We start from the raw sequence: 18,029 nt of genomic DNA, 5'->3' as shown, positions 1-18,029 counted from the left end.
CTTTCACTCTCTCTCTCCTCACTCTCTCTCACACTCTCTCTCTCTCGCTTTCTCTCTCTCTCTCCTTCTCTCTCTCTCTCCTCATCTCTCCCCTCACACTCTCTCTCACTCTCTCTCTCACTCCCACACTCTCTCTCTCACTCTCTCTCTCTTTCTCTCTCTCTCTTCCTCCTCTCTCTCTCATCCCTCTCTCTCTCTTCCTTTCTCTCTCTTCCTTTCTCTCTCTCTCTCTTTCTCTCTCTCTCTTTCTCTCTATCTCTCTCACTCACTCACTCTCTCTCTCTCCCTCACTGTTTCTCTCACCACTCACTCTCTCTCTCTCATCTCTTTCTCTCTCTCTCTCACTCTCTCACTCTCTCTCTCACTCACTCACTCTCTCTCTCACTCTCATCTTTCTCTCTCTCTCTCACTCACTCGGTCTCTCTCTTTCTCTCTCTCTCTCTCTCTTTCACTCTATCTCTCTCTCTCTCACTCTCTCTCTCTCTCCCTCACTCATCTCTCTCACTCTCTCTCTCTCTTTCTCTCATCTTTCTCTCTCTCTCTCCATTTCTCTCTCTCTGTCCTCTTCCTCTCTCTCTCCCCTCTCTCTCTCTCTCTTCCTGCTCTCTCCTCTTCCTCCCTCTCTCTTCCCTTTCTCTCTCTTCCTTTCCTCTCTCTCTCTCTCTCTCCCTTTCTCTCTACTCTCTCTCTCACTCTCTCTCACTCTCTCTCCCTCACTCTCTCTCTCACCTCTCTCTCTCTTTCTCTCTCTTTCTCTCTCTCTCTCTCCTTTTCTCTCTCTCTCTCTTCCTCTCTCTCTCTCTTCCTCTCTCTCTCTTCTCTCTCTCTCTCTTCCTTTCTCTCTCTCTCTCCTCTTCTCTCTCCTCTCTCTCTCTCTCTTTCTTTCTTTCTATCTCTCTCTCTCTCACTCTCACTCTCTCTCTCAACTCACTCTCTCTCTCTCACTCTCTGTCTCTTTCTCTCCTCTCTCTCACTCACATCTGTCTCTCTCTCACCTCACTCGGTCTCTCTCTTTCTCTCTCTCTCTCCCTCTCTCTTTCTCTCTCCTCTCTCTCTCTCTTTCTCTCTATCTCTCTCTCTCACTCTCTCACTCTCTCTCTCACTCACTCTATCTCCTCACTCTCACTCTCTCACTCTCTCTCCCCCCTCCCTCTCTCTCTCTCTCTCTCTCCTTTTCTCTCTCTCGCTCTCCCCCCCTCTCTCTCTCCCTCTCTCTCTCTTTCTGTCTCTTCTCTCTCTCTTCTCTCTCTCTCTCTCTTTTCCTCTCTCTCTCACTCTCTCTCTCTACTTCTCTCTCTCGCTCTTTCTCTCTTTCTCTCTCTCACTCTCTCTCCTCTTTCTCTCTCTCTCACTCTCTCTCTATCTCTCTTTCTCTCTCTCTCCTTTCTCTCTCTCTCTTGCTCTCTCTCTCTCTTCTCTCTCTCTCACGTCTCTCTCTCTATCTCTCTCTCTCACTCTCTCTCTTTCTCTCTCTCTCACTCTCTCTCCTTACTTTCACTCTCTCACTCTCTCTCTCCCCCTCCCTCCCTCCCTCCCTCCCCTCTCTCTCTCTCTCTCTCTCTCTCTCGTCTCTCTCTCTCTCTCTCTCTCTCTCTCCATCCCTCTCTCTCTTCTCTCTTCTGTCTTTATCTCTCTAACTTCATGGGTCTCTTGTCTAACCATTTTGTTAGCCTCTCTGTCTCTTTTCGTCTCTCCTCAGATCTAGGATGGTTATTTTGTTCACTATTTTACCCCCAGAGACTTACCTCGTATGCAGAAAAACATCATCTTCGTTATCGATATCAGTGGCTCTATGACGGGAACAAAGCTGATGCAGGTGACAATTGCCTGAGGGGACCATTGGACCCAATATCCTGAAACCCAGTCCTAGATTCTAGAGTGTGAGTCAGCGGGGCACAGACAGGACTCCAGAGGTAGAAGGCCCCTCCCAAACTAATGGAAGCCAGCCCCTCACCTTTCTAAGCAACTCCACTACACGTAGTCCTGCGAGCCCTCTGAGGAGCTGTGTAGGCTTAACGACATCTGCCCAAAAGGCAGAAATATTCAAGTGCTATTTTGCTTCTCTTTCTTTTCTGCCCAGAAGAGTAATTTTTGGACCAGACAGGACAGAGCCACAAAGCACTCTTCCCCCACCCCACTTCCCAGGGGGATTAAGGCCAAGATAAGAGCAGACAGTGAGATGGCCAACCTAGTTGCCCTTTGAAGAGTTTATGTACTGAACCACAGGTGAATCGCTATTCAAGGTACTGAAAGAACTGGCTCAGCCATTCATTCTCCATCTGTGGAGACTGGAAGAGGTGCTCAATTGACTTTCAAAAAAAGAAAGACAACAAAATCTTTGACACTATTGGCAAAAGAATTTGACTTGAATTCCTAGCAAAAACACAAAACACATTATGAAGGGGACAGCTAGTGGGCACCTAGAAATGGAAGCAAAGGGTTACTAAGAGTCTTTATAAAGAATACATCATGCCAGACTACCCTCGTTGGCTATTCCTACAGTTACTAAAGAGGCAGCCTGCAGAGTGGCTAGTGAACTGGCCTGGGAATCAAAGAAAAACTCTGATCTGGGTCCCAAATCAGACGCCAGCGGGCTCTATGACACTGGCCCAACTCTGTAAGACGACATTTTAGGGAAGTGCTGGAAGAAAACTATGCACTTGGAAGTTCCCTAGACCAGGAATCTCAGGGGCCCCTTCACGCTCTTACAAAATATTAAAACCTTCCCCACTAGCTTTTGTCTATGGGGGTTATAGTTATCAGTATTTACCACATTCAAAATTCAAATATTTTAGGAGTATTCTCAAAATCCTTTGGACTTCATGGATCAAGACCCAAGACCTACACTTAGAGTACACTTTCCCTAGACTCATGAAATGTCAGGTCTGGTAAAACACACACAATGATCTCACCACACACAGACACACACAACACACACATATAACCACATACCACACAAGAATACACAAACACATTCACACAAATAGCGTACACCATGTGCTACATATAATACCCACACAAACACTTGTGTACAAATGCGCATACAACACACACTTACATTCACACACCACACACATACACAAACATATGTGTGCACACAAAGCTGAAAGAGCAAAAAGCCTGGAATGTAGCAAGCACTTAATGCTTATTGACTGACTTAGATAGATACTCTTTGGACAACAGTCACAGAGCCCAGAAGATTCTGGAAAGCTAGAACATAGAATTGACTATAATAAGATGAAATTTAACAGACAAATGTCTTTACTTGGGTCAAAAAACCAATTTCCTAGGGAAAAAGTGGGGGAGACATGGACAGTACTCTCTTTACCTGCAAAAGATCTGGGGGTTCAATAGGGATCATGAGGTTCATTGATCCTGAGGGTCCTGGACCTAGGGCTATAAGAGATCTAGCCCCGTCATTGGACAAGAGGAATCCAAGGCTGGGAGTTAGGAATGAATTTAAAATCCTATAGTTGGTTTCAAATCGAATTGCTCATAGAAAGATATTTGTTCTGTGAAGTTCGGATTCAGTCAAAGGGCCCCTCTAGAAAGCTACGTATGGCCTTGAGACCACACATTCCCCACCCCTGGTCTAGGGTTAGGGGTAGGGGTAGAGTTAGGGTTAGTAGAGCACAAGATTACTATGTGTCCACAGGGTAACTTGCGTCTAGTCTTGGTCCATAAGACCTAAAAGAGGAAGGATAATTGGAGCATAGTGACACAGCTAGGGGGGCACCACAGTGAAGAAAGCTCTGAGTCCGGGTTGGACAGATCTGAGTTCAAGTCCTACCTCAAGTACTTACCAGCTGGATGACTTTGACCAAGTCACTTAACCTCCTACTGCCTCAGTTTCCTTATCAATAAGACAAGGATAATAAGAGGACCCTACCTCCCCAAGTTGTGAGGATCAAACAACGGGAAGTTTGTCAAGCGTTTCGCTACCGTTTAAAATGTTACATAAATGCTAGCTGTTGGTGGAATTGTTATTGGAGTGTTGTGCTCCAAAAGAACTCAGAGGAGGGGAAAAATTGATGAAATAGGTAGGAAGTTAGACAACGTATTTATTACCTTTATCTCCCACTGCACCCTAACTGAACAATTACAACGCAGTCAGATTAAACCCTCATAACAAGTTTGCATGGTCAAAAAAAATAAATTCTTACATTGGCCATGTCCCAAATGTATGTATTCATGTGAGTGTGTATGTACATGTGTATGTGTGCATGCATGTATGCACATATGTGTGTGCATGTGTGCTGCATTGTGTATGTGTGCATTATGTACATAAGCATGAACATATGTATGTGCATATGTTGTACATGTATATGTATGCACATGTGTGTACGTATCCAGTGTGTATGCATGTGTACATATGCACTATGTGCATATGCATGTTTGCACGAATGCATGCATACATGTACTGTGCAATGCTTGCGTATGCATGCTGTGCATGTGTGCGCATGTGCAATGTATGCAAGCATGTTTGTGGTGTGTCATGTGCTATGTATGTGTGAACATATGTGTGTGTACATGTGTGTGAGTTGTGTGCATGTGTATGCATATGTGTGCCATGTGTGCATGTGCATGCATGCAAGTGTGTATGTGTGTACGTATCTATGTATTTCTCAGCCTCCATTTTGAGTCCATCACCTTGCAGGCCTGTTGCAGGCTCTGATCTAAGAGTCTGACACTTCTGCTCAAGACTCAGGGCTCAGAATTTTTTCAAAGCCGTTTTCCTCCATAATGTTGTCAGTATGTAAATTGTTCTCTCAGCTCTGCTCTCCCTGCTCGGCCATCCCTTCAGTTTCCTCTGAGACTGTCCATTCGGTCATATCTTGTTGGGGATGGAAGCTCAATTCCAGGTGGACAGTCTCGGGCGGGTAAAGGTGGGAACTTCTAAATCTTAGAGTTCTCACGAGACCCCCCAGGAAACGACTGGGAATCGAGGTGAACCGAGCTATCTCGTGTATTTCCGCCTCTTCAGATGCAAACTATGCTGCTGGAGGGTTTAAGTAGGATCAGGAAAGCCTGAAAGTTCTCTTGGGCGGAGGGGCGCAGAGCGGACAGGACACAAGGCTCCGCTTTCCCTCTCTCTTCTCTCCCCTCCCCCTCTCTCCCCACTTCTACTTCTACTTCCAATCTCTTATTGAAAGATCTTTGCCTCCTTGGGAGATTCTTCGCTCCCTCCTAAGGAAGAATTCCCCTGCACTTGTAACTAGACCCTGAAATAAAGCTCAACCCTTGTTCAACTCTGGAACGTCCTTTCTCTCATACGAGCATCCGGTTTGGCCAACCGAAGACCTCGGGATAGAGGTAAGAAGACTCGGGTAGCCCTCAGGCCTCTAGGCCTGGCAATATCTCATGATGCAGTGATACGATTCCATTACATCCATATCCCATAATACGTTTAGCCATCCTCCAATAGGTAGTCGCCCCTTAGCTTTACATTTCTTGATACTACAATAAGAGTTGCTATAAATATTTTTGTACTTATGGCTGTTTTTTCCTCTTTCCTTCATCTCTTTGGGGTCTGGGGCTAGTAGTGGCATTGCTGGGTCACAGGGTATGCACAGTGCAATAACTTTTGGGTCAGAGTTCCAAATTCTTTTCCAGAATAGTTGAATCTACTCGTGACTATGCCAACAGGGCACAAGTATGCCTATTTTCCCATGGTCCTTCCAATGTTTGTCATTTTCCTTTTTTTTGTAACCAACTTTTCCCATGTGATGAATATGAGGTGGAACCTCAATGTTACTTTAATTTGCATTTCTTTAATTATTAGTGATTTGGAACTTTTTTTATATGATCATTACTAGCTTAAATTTCTTCCTTTAAAAATTGTCTGTTCGTATCAACGAGAAGATAGCTCTTAGTCTTCTAAATTTGAATCAATAAGGGAGTAGAGAACATTGTGGCCTGAGGGTGGTCAGGGAGAGCTGCCTGAAAGAAATGGGAATGAAGGTGAGGCAGGTGGGGGTGGGGCGAGGACAAACAGACTGGATAGCAGACTGTTGTGGCTGCTGTTCAGTTGTTCCAGTCATGCCCGACTCTTCATGACTTCATTTGGGGTTTTCTTGGCAAAGATTACAGATGAATAAACTGAGGCAATAGGGGTTAAGTGACTTTCCCCAGGGTCACACAACTAGGAAGGGTCTGAGGCCAAATTTGAACTCAGGTCCTTCTGACTCCAGAGCCTGTTCTCTGACCACTGCAGAGCCACCTAGCTGCCTGTATAGCAGAAACAGTGATCTGAAATATGATCTTAAACAAGATTTCTATCCACATCTTGACTTCTGCAGACAAAGAAGGCTATGCATGTAATCTTGGGGGACCTGTGCCCAGAGGACTATTTCAACATCGTGACCTTCTCTGACACTGTCCACATCTGGAAGTCTGCTGGTTCCATTCAGGCCACACCCCCAAACATACAAAGGGCCAAGGCCTACATCGGCAAAATGGAGGCAGGCAGATGTTCGTATCTGAGGTTACCCTCCCCACTTCAATTCCCCACCCCTGTCCCCCACCATCCCTGCCAGGGGCTGCCAAGCACCAGATCGCTGAAGTCCCCTGACTGGTCTTAACCCTGGAAATTTCCCCATTCAAGCTTCATGTTTTCACTGTCTGGGCTTCACTGTCCTGCTCTGTAATGTAAGGGAGTCGGACCAACGGCTGCCTCAGGTGCTTTCCCACTCTCCCACTCCGTGATCCTCAATCCCTTCCCCTAGATAAACAGATGGTGAGGAGGGTCTGGGCTCCCAGGGAGGGGCCCCTCCCACCTCTGCCTTGCTGTGACCCTAAGTCTCCCCACCATGGTGGTTTCAAAGGCCTGCCATTCTCCAGCTTTCTATGGGCCACACTCTGACCCTCTGTAACACAAAAATAGAATCATTTAAGAACAAGACAGGCCAGGGGGCTCATTCCTAGCATGGCTGTCAGATGGCTCATCTGGTGAACTTCGAGTGTCGGCCTCATGAGGCAGATGAGAAAGGACAGAGAGCTCCATTTCATTCCAGTTGGCTAGGGTGCCATTAGAAAACCAGAGACTGAGAGAGGATGAAAAAGCAGACTCTTAGTCTGTCCAAAGAGATGAGACACCCCCATAAGCTGACTAGGGAATGAAGCAGAGATGGTTGGTGGATCCATAACACAGATGGTGACCTTGCTAAGGGAAGGGGATGGAACAGCAGTCCTGTAGGAGGAGCCATTAGAACTGGGGGGAGGGGTGGCCCACCCCAGAAGCAATAGGCAAGTCAGGGGCAGGGGTAGCCTCTGAGGGAGGGAGTGGGGTAGGGATGGTAAGCTGACTACTCATGCCAGGTCTCTGCCTTCCCCAGGGACAGACATGAATGCAGCTCTCCTATCAGCAGCCACCATACTGAAGCAGAACACTACAAGGTCCTCAGGAGGGGCTCCGCTGATTATCTTTCTCACCGATGGGGAGCCCACAACAGGAGTGACCTCACCTGCCCGCATCCTCGACAATGCTCACAGGGCCCTGGCTGGCCAGGCAGCCCTCTTTGGCCTAGCTTTGGGTGATGACGCTGACCTGCCTCTTCTACGCCGCCTCTCGCTAGAGAATCGAGGCACAGTTCACCACATCCGAGCAGACCAGGATGCTGCCCTTCAGCTCAAAGGCTTCTATGACCAAGTCGCCACCCGCCTGCTGTCTGATATCTGCTTCTACTACCAGGCCAAACCTGGAAGGGCCAGACCGCCAGGGAGCCACTTCCCCAACTATTTCCAGGGCTCAGAGCTGGTGGTGGTAGGCCAGCTAGGTCAGGGGGAGCCTGAGCTACAGGTACACCTGGAGGCCCGGGGCCCACACAACCACCTGCTCACAGCAGTCCAGAGTGAGGAGGCTGTCAGTGGCACAGAGCCCAACTTTGGCTGCCTGTCCCACAGGGAGCTCAGCCCCGGCCAAGGCTTCCTCCAGCGCCTTTGGGCCTATGTGACCATCCAGGGCTTGCTGGAAGCCCGCCTTGGGGCCAATGACTCAGACACACGCAGACTACTGGTGGAAAAGGCCCTAAACCTCTCTCTGCATTTTCATTTTGTGACACCCTTGACCTCACTTGTTGTGGTAAAGCCAGAGGAGGGAGCCACGGGAGAGCAGGGCCCACATCCAATCCTGACAGCCATAGACCAACCCACAGCTACTGGGAAGTCCCCAAGGCCTCCTAGCCTTACTGGCCCCACTGAGTCCCTGCTCCAGGGGGCAAAATTCACCACCACTACACCTGGGCACTCCTCTGCAGCCAAAGTGGGGAATCCCCAGGTGACCAAGCAGAATCTGATTCCACTTGTCCCCTGGGTGCACCCAGCTCATGGGGATCCATTGTCTGTGAAACCCACAGCATCTTCATTCCCCAAGACTGGCTCCTTGTCTGCTCCCAGAGTGGGCCCCATCACTCCTCTGAGTTCCGTCAGCCCATCACTTCTGACTTCACCCCAAACTGGATCTCTGTTGCACCCCAAACCAAACAGCTCATCTTGGTATAATTCTGGCTCCCTGGCCCCCCCTAGATCTGGCTCCTAAACCACCCCTAAACCTAACACCCAAGTTCACCCAAGTCCTAACGTATTAACCTTTAATTGGCCACTGAGCTCCCCATCTCCTCCCAGAGCTGTTTCTCCATGTCTCCCCAGAACTGGCTCCCTGGTTCACCTAAATCCTGATATTTCATTATCCTCATCTCTCCAGAAATATGCTCCTCCAGGTCCCCCTAAACCTGGATCCCACCCAAATGCCAACACTCCAAACTTCCCCAAACCAAGCACCCTATTTCCCCCCAAACTGGGCCATATTTCTTTCCCCAGAACTCAAGCCCCATCATCTTCCAAACCAATGATCCTACCCCAACACAATCCATTCTCCCCCAAATCTGATATTTTGTCCTCCTATAAGTCTAGCTCCCAGTTTGCTCCCAGACCTGGCTCCCCAGGTCCCCCAAACCTGATGTTAAATCACCACAAACCCAGTTCCTCATCTCCCCCTAAAGCCCAAGCTCTGTCACAACCTAACCCAAGTGTCCCATTCCAGCATACTCCCTCCAAATGGGATCTGCCAGCCTCCCACTGGCTGAGTTCCCCATCACTCCCTAGACCTTCCACTCTGTTTTCCCAAAATGTCACAGCAGGTCCTGATATAGCATGGAACCCTCTCGCCTCATCTCCCCCACAACTTGGTTCCCCTTGTCTCCCCGAAACTGGAGGACTATTGTACCCCAATCTTCATGTTCCAGCCCAGTCTGGTCCTAACTCCCAGTCTTCCCCTAGACTGAGTTCCTCATCCCTCTCTATCCTGAGCCCCCCACCTCTCTACAACTTGAGCACCTCTGACATCATGAGCGCTCTTGTTCTCCCTGAGGAGCCAGTCCAACTTCTGGAAACTCTGCCAGATTCCCGATTCCCGGAGTCCTTGAGGCATCCACCTATCTACACCTTCCCCCAAACCCACAGCCAAGGGAGCAGATGTGGTGAGTTGCTGGCACAGGCTCTACAGGCTCTCCCTGCTCTTGCCCCCAGCATGAACCCTTTTCCCGAGCCTTTCCAAGTTCAGAACCCCTACTTGCTTGTAGGATCTCTGGGGCTTTGAATGTCACTCCTTAAGTGTAGCTCTCTGGCAATGTGTCTCTCCAAGGGTCTCTGAAGGATTATCTCTGTGCAGCTCAAGATCTTTCTGTAAAAATCTAAGTCTTTCAATGACTCCCTTCATATCTCTGGATATCTCTTGTGGGTCTCTGGATCTTTGAATGTCTCTGCATGTCTCTGAGTTGTTGAATGCCATTCCCTGGGTGTTTCTCTTGTTTGTCTGCCTGTGGGTCTCTTGATAAGTATGTCTGTGGGCCCCTAGGTCTCTCTGGTCATCTCTGTGATTATGGGTCTCTGGGTACACACACACACACACACACACACGCACATGCACATGCGTACATGCATACACATGCATGTGCACACACGCATGCACGCACATACATGCACACACCCTTGGCAGTCTCTCGGTGGGTCTCAGAATATCCCTGTGACTAACTTTTGGCACCTTTCTCTAGCTATCTCTGCTACTTGTCTGTCTCTCTGAGGTTGCTAGGTCTTTGAGTTACTGTTTCTGTATCTCTGTAACAATGTGTCCCTGGGTGCCTTGATTCAGTTCTAGGTCTTGGAATGTTCCTCTGTGGTTGTCTCTGGTTGTCTTTGGGACTTGAAAAAACCAGTCTTTGGGCAAAAGACTTGGAGCATGGGGTTACAAGCAGGGGAAGAAGTGCTGGGGCTATGCTTGTTCTGTTGACTTCTCTCTGGGCTAGTTAAGAATCCATTCATACATAACTTACCAAGCTAGCTTTGCAGGGCCCAGTCTTTAGGAAGTCCCAGACTTTCAAGGAAAGGAAGGCATGCTGGCACAAGACAGAATCTCAAAGACCTAGCAGAAGTAGAGAGCAGGTCAAACTTCTCCTGGAAGGAGACAAACTGGGGACTCCCTCTTCCTCAAACCCCCAGGGATTCAAGACAAGCCTCCAAAATCCCCATCAGTTTTTACCTTCTCCTCTTCAGGTAAGGAAACTCATTTGTCTGCTATCTGTTGGAACGGGAACCTGGCAGGTGAAAGGACCCCCCAGTGGCTTCCCCTGCATTCCTTCCTTGGTGGGGCTGGGTGTCTTTGTGCCTTACAGTGGATGGGGACCCACATTTTGAGATCCAACTGCCAAACTCAGAGAGCAGAATCTGTTTCACGGTAGACGGAAGAACAGGGGACATACTTCAGCTTATCAGAGATCCTGAAGCAGGTAAGGGTTCCAGAGAAAGGGGTGGAAGATGCAGAGAGAGAAAGGCAGGGACTGGCAGTCAGGCCTTGAGGCCTGGAGGCCTCCAAAGGTCCTCCAGAAGATCAGAAGAAAGAAAGGGATTTCTATAGCCTCCCAACAACCAACAACCTTCAGAGGCTTACCACTTTAATACCATTATCTTCCCTCACATCCGGTGTTTATATCAAGTAATTTGGAGGGGGGAGAAGGGAGGAATAAACCTCCACCCACAAAAAGGATCTCATCTCTATCTTTGACCCACATGACCTCAGAGGTCATTCAGTCCACTGCCTTCATTTTTCAGATGAGGAAACTGAGGAACAGTGGGGAAAGTGAGGTGAAATGACTGAGGTTGCACATAGGCAGCAAATGTCAGGGTCAAGATTTGCATTTAGGTTCTAGGACTCCTGAGTCCAATGCTTCTCTCACTGGAACACTTCATCTCCAATTAGATACAGGAATCTGCCTCTAGGAATTCAGGTACCAAAAAAAAAAGGGTGAGGAGGGGGTGAGCTTGACACTGTCACAGTTGTAGAAACAGGGAGACCTCTTCCCTGCATTTTAGGGTTAGGGTATGAAATAGCAAAGTGGAAACCGAAAGTATCTTGTAGGATTTTATGTTCTAACCACCTTTGTCCATTGCCAAGAATGGTTGGCAAAGGGGAACAATAGTCTTTGCTCCAAAGCTTTTGCTCAAGACCTTAATGCTGGGAAGAGAAGGGAGAGGGGAGTGCTCTGGGTTTTCTAACAATCTGATGGGAGAAGGCCTGACTTTACCGTTAGCACCTTGTCACTTCCTTGACATTCACAGAGGAAGGCCCTCCCTCACAGTTCAAGAAGGCCAAAAGAACACACATACACTTCTATGTATACACTGGGGACTACAGATCACAGCAGTTCGAGCTGACTGGGAGGGTGGGTAAATGCAGCGGAGGGAGTAAATTCGAGACCCCAAAGACCCACATACAGAATGCTACAGAGATATAGATGATACAGTGAGACTGTGGCTCTGGGACAGCATCAGTCTGAGAGGTCCCTCCAATAATGAAAATCACAGCCACTCCAGGGTCACTCTTGCCTACAGCCCCCCATAATTTCATAATGGGGATGGGGTAAGGAAAGGGGAGGGACTAAATTGCTGGGGGATTTCTTGGATTTCTCTTGAAGTCTATAGGGTACCATGATCACCCGTAGACTGGCCAGCTGGAGATGACGATTATGGCCATAACAGGACATTAAAGAAAATTTAGGGTTAGCCATCAATCCCATGTGCCCCCCCCACACTTCTATCGGAAAGGGGCAGCAACACAAAGAAATATGCAAAAATACTGAGAGAAGGATCCAAAGAACTCGAGGGTCATGGCAAGAGTATCAGAGCCACAGAGAGACCCAGAGACATGTAAGGAGCATTCAGTGAGATCTAGCCCTCCAGCGAGCCAAGGATACACATGAAGGCAAACCTTCCCAAAGCCCTCAGGAAAGACCTACAGGGGCAAAAAGGAGGGTACCAAGAAGCAGAGGAACAGCATGGCCAAGGCTGGGACGTGTGACAGGTACCTTGTGGTACCAACACTCACACAAGTCCCTCGTCCTCTCTGGGCCTGCTTCCTCAGCTATAACATGAGTGAATTGGGCACAGTGGTCTCTGAAGCCCCTTCCATCTCTGAGTCCCTGATTATAAATCCTCAAAAACACTGGGAGAGAGTCATCCTGAACTCCCCCGGGGTCTGACCAACATATGGCTAAGCTGCTTGTCCTAGATCTGTATCCAGCCTAGATTCCAGCCTGCACAGCCCTTCCTGTCCTTCCCCAGTCACTGGGCATGCAGCATTGCTTGCAACCTGTGAGACGGGGAGCATCTGAGGCAAGAGCCATTTTTCCCCTGACTCCAGGACTGCAGGTCAGTGGCCACCTCCTAGGGGCACCTCCGAAGCCAGGTCATGAGCACCGGACCCGCACCTACTTTGACAAGATCATAGTGGCTGTGAGGAGACCCCAGGACTCTTTTGTTATCCATGTCACCACTCATCAGGTCAGCCTAGAGACGGAGGGCATGATAAAGAGACTCAGCTGGGACCTCCCTCTTCTCATCCCACAGTGTGGGCTTGGGCTGGTGCTGATTCTACAGAGCAAGAGTGCCCTCAGCATCCATGTCAGCCTACATCTGGAGTTTCTTATCAGGAGGCTCCGTGACAGGCACCCCATCCCACTGAGGCTTCCCCATCTGGGTTTCTACATGGTTAATGGGTGTGGCCTGAGTCACTCTGCTCAGGGCCTCCTGGGTAAGCAGATGCTGTCATGATTTCCTCTCCTTGAACCCAAGACCTTGCACCATCTAGCCTCAATCTCCCTCTCCAGCCTCCTCTTTCCATACACACATGAAACGCATGCCTCTGCTCCTGCCAGGCTGCTGCCCCCCAAGTCTGACTCCAGTTTCCAAGATCCCTTTTGGCTAATAAAGCCTTGCCTGGTATTGAAAACTAGAATTCCAGTTTGCAAAACCCTCGATACTTGGCAAAACTCTCTGGATAGACCAAAGCCTGGGGGACTCCCTTTGTCTCATCACACCCTTGCTACACTTCTGGGTGGTAGGGAGAGGAATCATCACTCCCACTGGCTGGAAGGGAAATGAAAGGAATCCTAGAAAGAGGATGTCCTCCCCAAGCCCCAGGAATAACACCAGATGTCTCTGTGCTCGTGTTCCCATAGGACAATTCCAGCACACGGATCTCGTTGTAAAGCAAACAGTCAGGGGGACTTGACTAGAAAGGCCGAATGGCCCCAAAGTGCTTCTGGCCGCTGCTGTTCCAGGGAAGGAGTCACTGTCTAGGAACTCCTGCTGGAGGGTGAAGCATCAGGATGTGGAGAAGTTACTGGGTAGACCCTACAGCACCTTTGTCCTCTGAGGGTCAGCTGCTCCTCTTGGGGAGAGCACCCTTCCCTCAAGCCCAACCTGCCACCAGGCCCTGCAGGCTCTTCTTCCCCCTCCCCTTCCCCTCTTGGTTTCTCTCTTTTCCTCACCATCTCTTTGATAGGATCTGAGATTTAGATTGGGACTTTAGAGATTTCGAGGGGATCCTATAGAGCGTGGAGCTCAGTAACCACATTTTGCAGATGATGAAGATGAGTCCCAGTGGCTTAAGTGACTTGCCCAGGGTCACACAAGATTCAAACTCAAGTCTTAGTGCTCTGTCCACTGAGAGGAAGGGGAAAGGCCAATGGGAATGCTTTGCCTGGTGCCAATACACCCAATCTGCATGCTAAGGGCATTTCTTTTGCTTCTCGCTTCCTCCCTCCTGAGTTATTTCTCTCCTGGCATTTGCTCCTCCACTCTTGCCACCTCCACTCTGATTCTGTCCCTCAGTCTCCAGTCCTTTCTCCTTTCTTTCCCATTCTCCCCAAATCTCAAGGCACCTTGAGAGAGAGACAGGAGGCAGCGTGTGCCAGGCCAGTCAGACCACCTCCATCCCCTGGAGCACCATCTCTCCTCAGAGCCTCATGGCACAGCTCAGGACCCTGAGCCCAAGGGCCTCAGGAAGAGCAGTGTCCCCCATGCCACCTGCCCTGCTTCCAGGCCAGCCCTTCCAGCCATCATTGAGCAGAAATCTTTGTGGGGAAGGAGCCCACTTTCCTCATCACCACCAGTGCCAGCTGCTGACCAACAGCAGGCAGATATAGAGTTACAGGACCCCTGAGAGGGACAGCACTCCACAGACCACTGGTCCTGCTTTCAGCCTGACCCTCATGGCTGCCCACTATCTGCCACTCACAAGGCTGGCAGGTCAGCCTAGCTGAAGCAACCAGGCCCCCTTGTCAGAAAGAAGGGCAGCATTGCCACACATCTGCCACCTTCCCCATGACCACCAGCTCCCCTCAGACCCTGAGGCGTCTGGCCCAGGCCCTCAGCTATCCTCCAGGAAGAAAACCTTGGGGACAGGCTGCTCCCACGGGGCCTGGGTCTATTGGTGGCATTAGGGAAAAGGCCCAAGCCCCTGCTTGGCTACTCCACCTTAAGGACTGTGGGACCTTGACTTCCATCAGACTTGTGCCTGGACCCTTCCCCCTAGAATGGGAGCTTTTTGAGGGCACTGACTGTCTGACTCTTCTGTTTCAATCCACAGGGTTTGGCACACAGTAGGTGCTTAATAAATGCTTCATTCATCTTCCTTCCTGAGAACGCAAACTAGATTTAATGGAGAGGTCAGGATTTGGAGTTGGAGTTACTTGCTACTTGGTGATCTTAGATAAATCCCTTGCCCTCCCAGGGTCTCAGTTTCCTCTTTTGTGAAGTTAAGAGTTTGTATTAGGTGGTTCCTAAGGCTTCTTGCTAAATCTTATGAGCATGTAAGGTCTGGGTTCAAGGTCCACTCCACTGGCTAAGGAGAAGTCCATCAACCTGTTTTCTTCTTGGGACCTGGGGTTACCAGCCACAGCAGTTTGTAAAGACACTGTGCAAGAGCCAGGGGAGAAAGGAAATTGTGGTCACCTCCAAAACAAATCACTAAAGTGTAACTGATTAGATGTGGGTAACCCAGATCCCAAAGCCCATTGGTATAGGCCTTTCTCCTTATTGGTGGAAATCTATACCCTGCTCCTGCATGAGGGTTGGGGTCTGATCATCAAGAGTGGCAGACAGGCTACCTCTTCCCACACTTCTGTTCAGCTCTCTTGACCTGAAGTCTAAAGTTGCCTCCAGTGCTTCTGGTTCCTAGCTTTAAGAGGTAAGATGGACGACTCCAATCTCACTTCAGGTTGCGGAAGGAAAAGACTGGGAAGAAATTGACACGAGAGGAGCTGGTCATTTCCATCATGTTCGTATACCCTGTCACCTACCCTAGGGGCTTCTGGGAACTTCCCCTTGGGTCAAATCTAGGATATATATTCTCTCTCTCTCTCTCTCTCTCTCTCTCTCTCTCTCTCTCTCTCTCCTGAACTGAGTTACCTCACTCCCAGTGGGAGAACTCCTTCACTTTGCACTTTGCATTGCCTGATATATAGTCTCCTACTTATATTTACCCTGATTTCTGACTTGGATAAATGGGTTCATTGTGGAACTGGTATTTGGAGGGAAAGCAGGGAAACCTTGGAAAGAAAGCCTGAGTCCTGTCTTCCTTTCCTCCTTCATGAACAGTAATCAGAAGTTTAACTTGTACCTGAAAAACATATCTGCCAAGGGTGGGGAACATGCGGCCTCAAAGCCACATGTGTGGCCTTCTATGTCCTCGGGGACAGCCTTTTTCCTGAGTCCAAGTTTTACAGAAGAAATCCTTGCACTAAAGGGATTTGTTCTGTGATGTTTGGATTCAATCAGAGGGCCACACTTAAGGACCTAAAGGGCCACATGTGGCCTTGAGGGTGTCTAGTCTGGGCTAGACTAATAAAATGTAAGGGATCAGATAGCTGTAATTCTAGTTCAGGATTCTTCTCTGAGGAGAGTGCTAGATAGTCATCACAAGCCTCTGTTACCCCTCATGGCTGTCATGAAAGCCTCCCTTGGAGAACAGATGGGGAGAGAAGAGGCTAGAGATGCCTACTCTGCCTCCCTTCCAGAAAAACACCTCCACCCCATGCCACGTGGGAGGGCAGCCCTTGCAACACTCTCATTCCTTACTTCATAAGTTTGGGAGGAAGAATTGTTCCTTACACCATAAAGCATTTCTCAATTCTTTTCTACTCTTCTCTCCCATCTACCTGTCTTTTCCCTGTCTACTCTCACTTCCCTAGTCATCATGTTATACCTTCTGGATGAGGCTGCCTCTTGGACATCTCTGCTATAGACCCTATCCACTGGAGTGACATTGAATGCAGGGAAAGTGAAGGCAGGGGAGCTTCCGTTATTTGAAGATGGCCAAAGGTAGAGATGGGATCAACTACCTAAAATGGCAAAGACAGTACCTGGCACTTCCTGAGCTGACATCTGGCTGGAGAGACTTCCTAGCTGTGTAACCCTGGGCAACTCACTGTTTGTCTCAGTTTCCTCTTCTGTAAAATGAGCTGGAGGAGGAAGTGGTAAATCACTTCAGTATCTTTCCCAAGAAAACCCCAAGAGGGGTGAAGAAGAATCATACACTAATGAACAAAAAACTGGGGGAAGAGGGTCAGAGACACAGGAGAGATATGGGAGAGGTTGTGTTTTGGGCATAAGGAGATTGAGATGTCCTTGGGAAAGCTAGATCATTCACTGAGGGTCCACGTCGAGGTGGCTGGTGACTCCTTGGAGACATAGGGAATAGAGGCCATCACTGATTTGATCACAACAGTCGTCTGCTGCCTTTCCCCAAGGTTTAGTCCCCAAGAAGCAGTGGGGACTTGCCCAAGACTCAGCTGAGGCCTACAGCCCAGTCGTGCTGCTGGCCACAGGCACAAAGGACACTGGTTAGGAGGAGCCCGGAAGAGCTCCCCCACAAGGAGCTGGCACAACAAAGGGAGTATTCCTTGGAACTGGAAGCTCATGGTTTTCTGTTCCCGCCTTAGCTCTCTTCCTCCAGGCTGTCACTTGGCATGCCCAAGGAGGCTCCTGACCAGGGAAACAAGGGTTCTGGCCTCGCACCGTCTTCCTCCACAGGGGCTCTAGAAAGCTAAAGGGATAGCACCTTCTGCCACTCTGTTTGTGGCCACTAGATGGCAGCAGAGCACCAGAAATGAAGCCCGGGCCGCATCCTTGCACTGCTGCCTGTGTTCCTGCCCGTGCCTCTCTGCTCCAGCAAGGGCGAGCCTGCAAGCCCAGACTGAACACTGACAGGCCAGGGGCGACGAGCGAGGGCATGCATACGGGCCGGACACAGGGTCGGACACAGGGTCGGACACGGGGCGCGTGGGGATGTGGCCCTGGTGGGTGGGCAGCACTGAATTGGGACCCCGCAGCAGAACAGGGAGCAGAGCAGAGCTGGCAGGCCAAGGGTCTCTGGACCTCTCAGGAGCAGTCAGGCCTGCCTGAGGAGCCAGTGCCCCTCTGCCTTCTTCAGGAGCCCCAGAACCCTCACTCTGCATTCCTACCATGTAAGAGCCAGCCTGAGAGCCAGAAACGACCTGGGAGGGTATCGGGTCCAACAGCCTCCATTTCCAGATTTGGGGAAATCTGTACCCCCAGAGGCATGAAATGTAGAGACTCATCCAAGGTCACACAGCTTAGAAGAGTTGGGGGGGGGCGCTCGGGAATCCGAGTCTTCCAGACCCCAAACCGAGGCTCTATCCACAGCACCATTTCTGCCACCCTGGGGGCACGTTAAC

General features: G+C 49.6%; 1 protein-coding gene across 1 annotated transcript in view; it reads left to right on the top strand.

Moving 5' to 3' along the window:
- The window catches only part of ITIH6 (inter-alpha-trypsin inhibitor heavy chain family member 6), a 41,075-nt gene extending 27,370 nt beyond the window's left edge, over positions 1–13,705 (top strand). Inside the window, 9 exon segments of the mRNA XM_072627336.1 lie at positions 1,706–1,816; positions 6,300–6,471; positions 7,335–8,422; positions 9,266–9,574; positions 9,835–9,889; positions 10,495–10,548; positions 10,668–10,781; positions 12,692–13,081; positions 13,509–13,705. Of these exon segments, the coding sequence (XP_072483437.1) occupies positions 1,706–1,816; positions 6,300–6,471; positions 7,335–8,422; positions 9,266–9,574; positions 9,835–9,889; positions 10,495–10,548; positions 10,668–10,781; positions 12,692–13,081; positions 13,509–13,705 (2,490 nt within the window).
- Positions 13,706–18,029: the final 4,324 nt, after the last annotated feature.

The sequence above is a fragment of the Notamacropus eugenii genome, chromosome X, assembly GCF_028372415.1.
Source record: "Notamacropus eugenii isolate mMacEug1 chromosome X, mMacEug1.pri_v2, whole genome shotgun sequence".
NCBI classification, from domain to species: Eukaryota; Metazoa; Chordata; class Mammalia; order Diprotodontia; family Macropodidae; genus Notamacropus; species Notamacropus eugenii.
The sequence above is the reverse complement of the archived record's forward strand: the minus strand, read 5'-3'. Positions and strand labels throughout refer to the sequence as shown.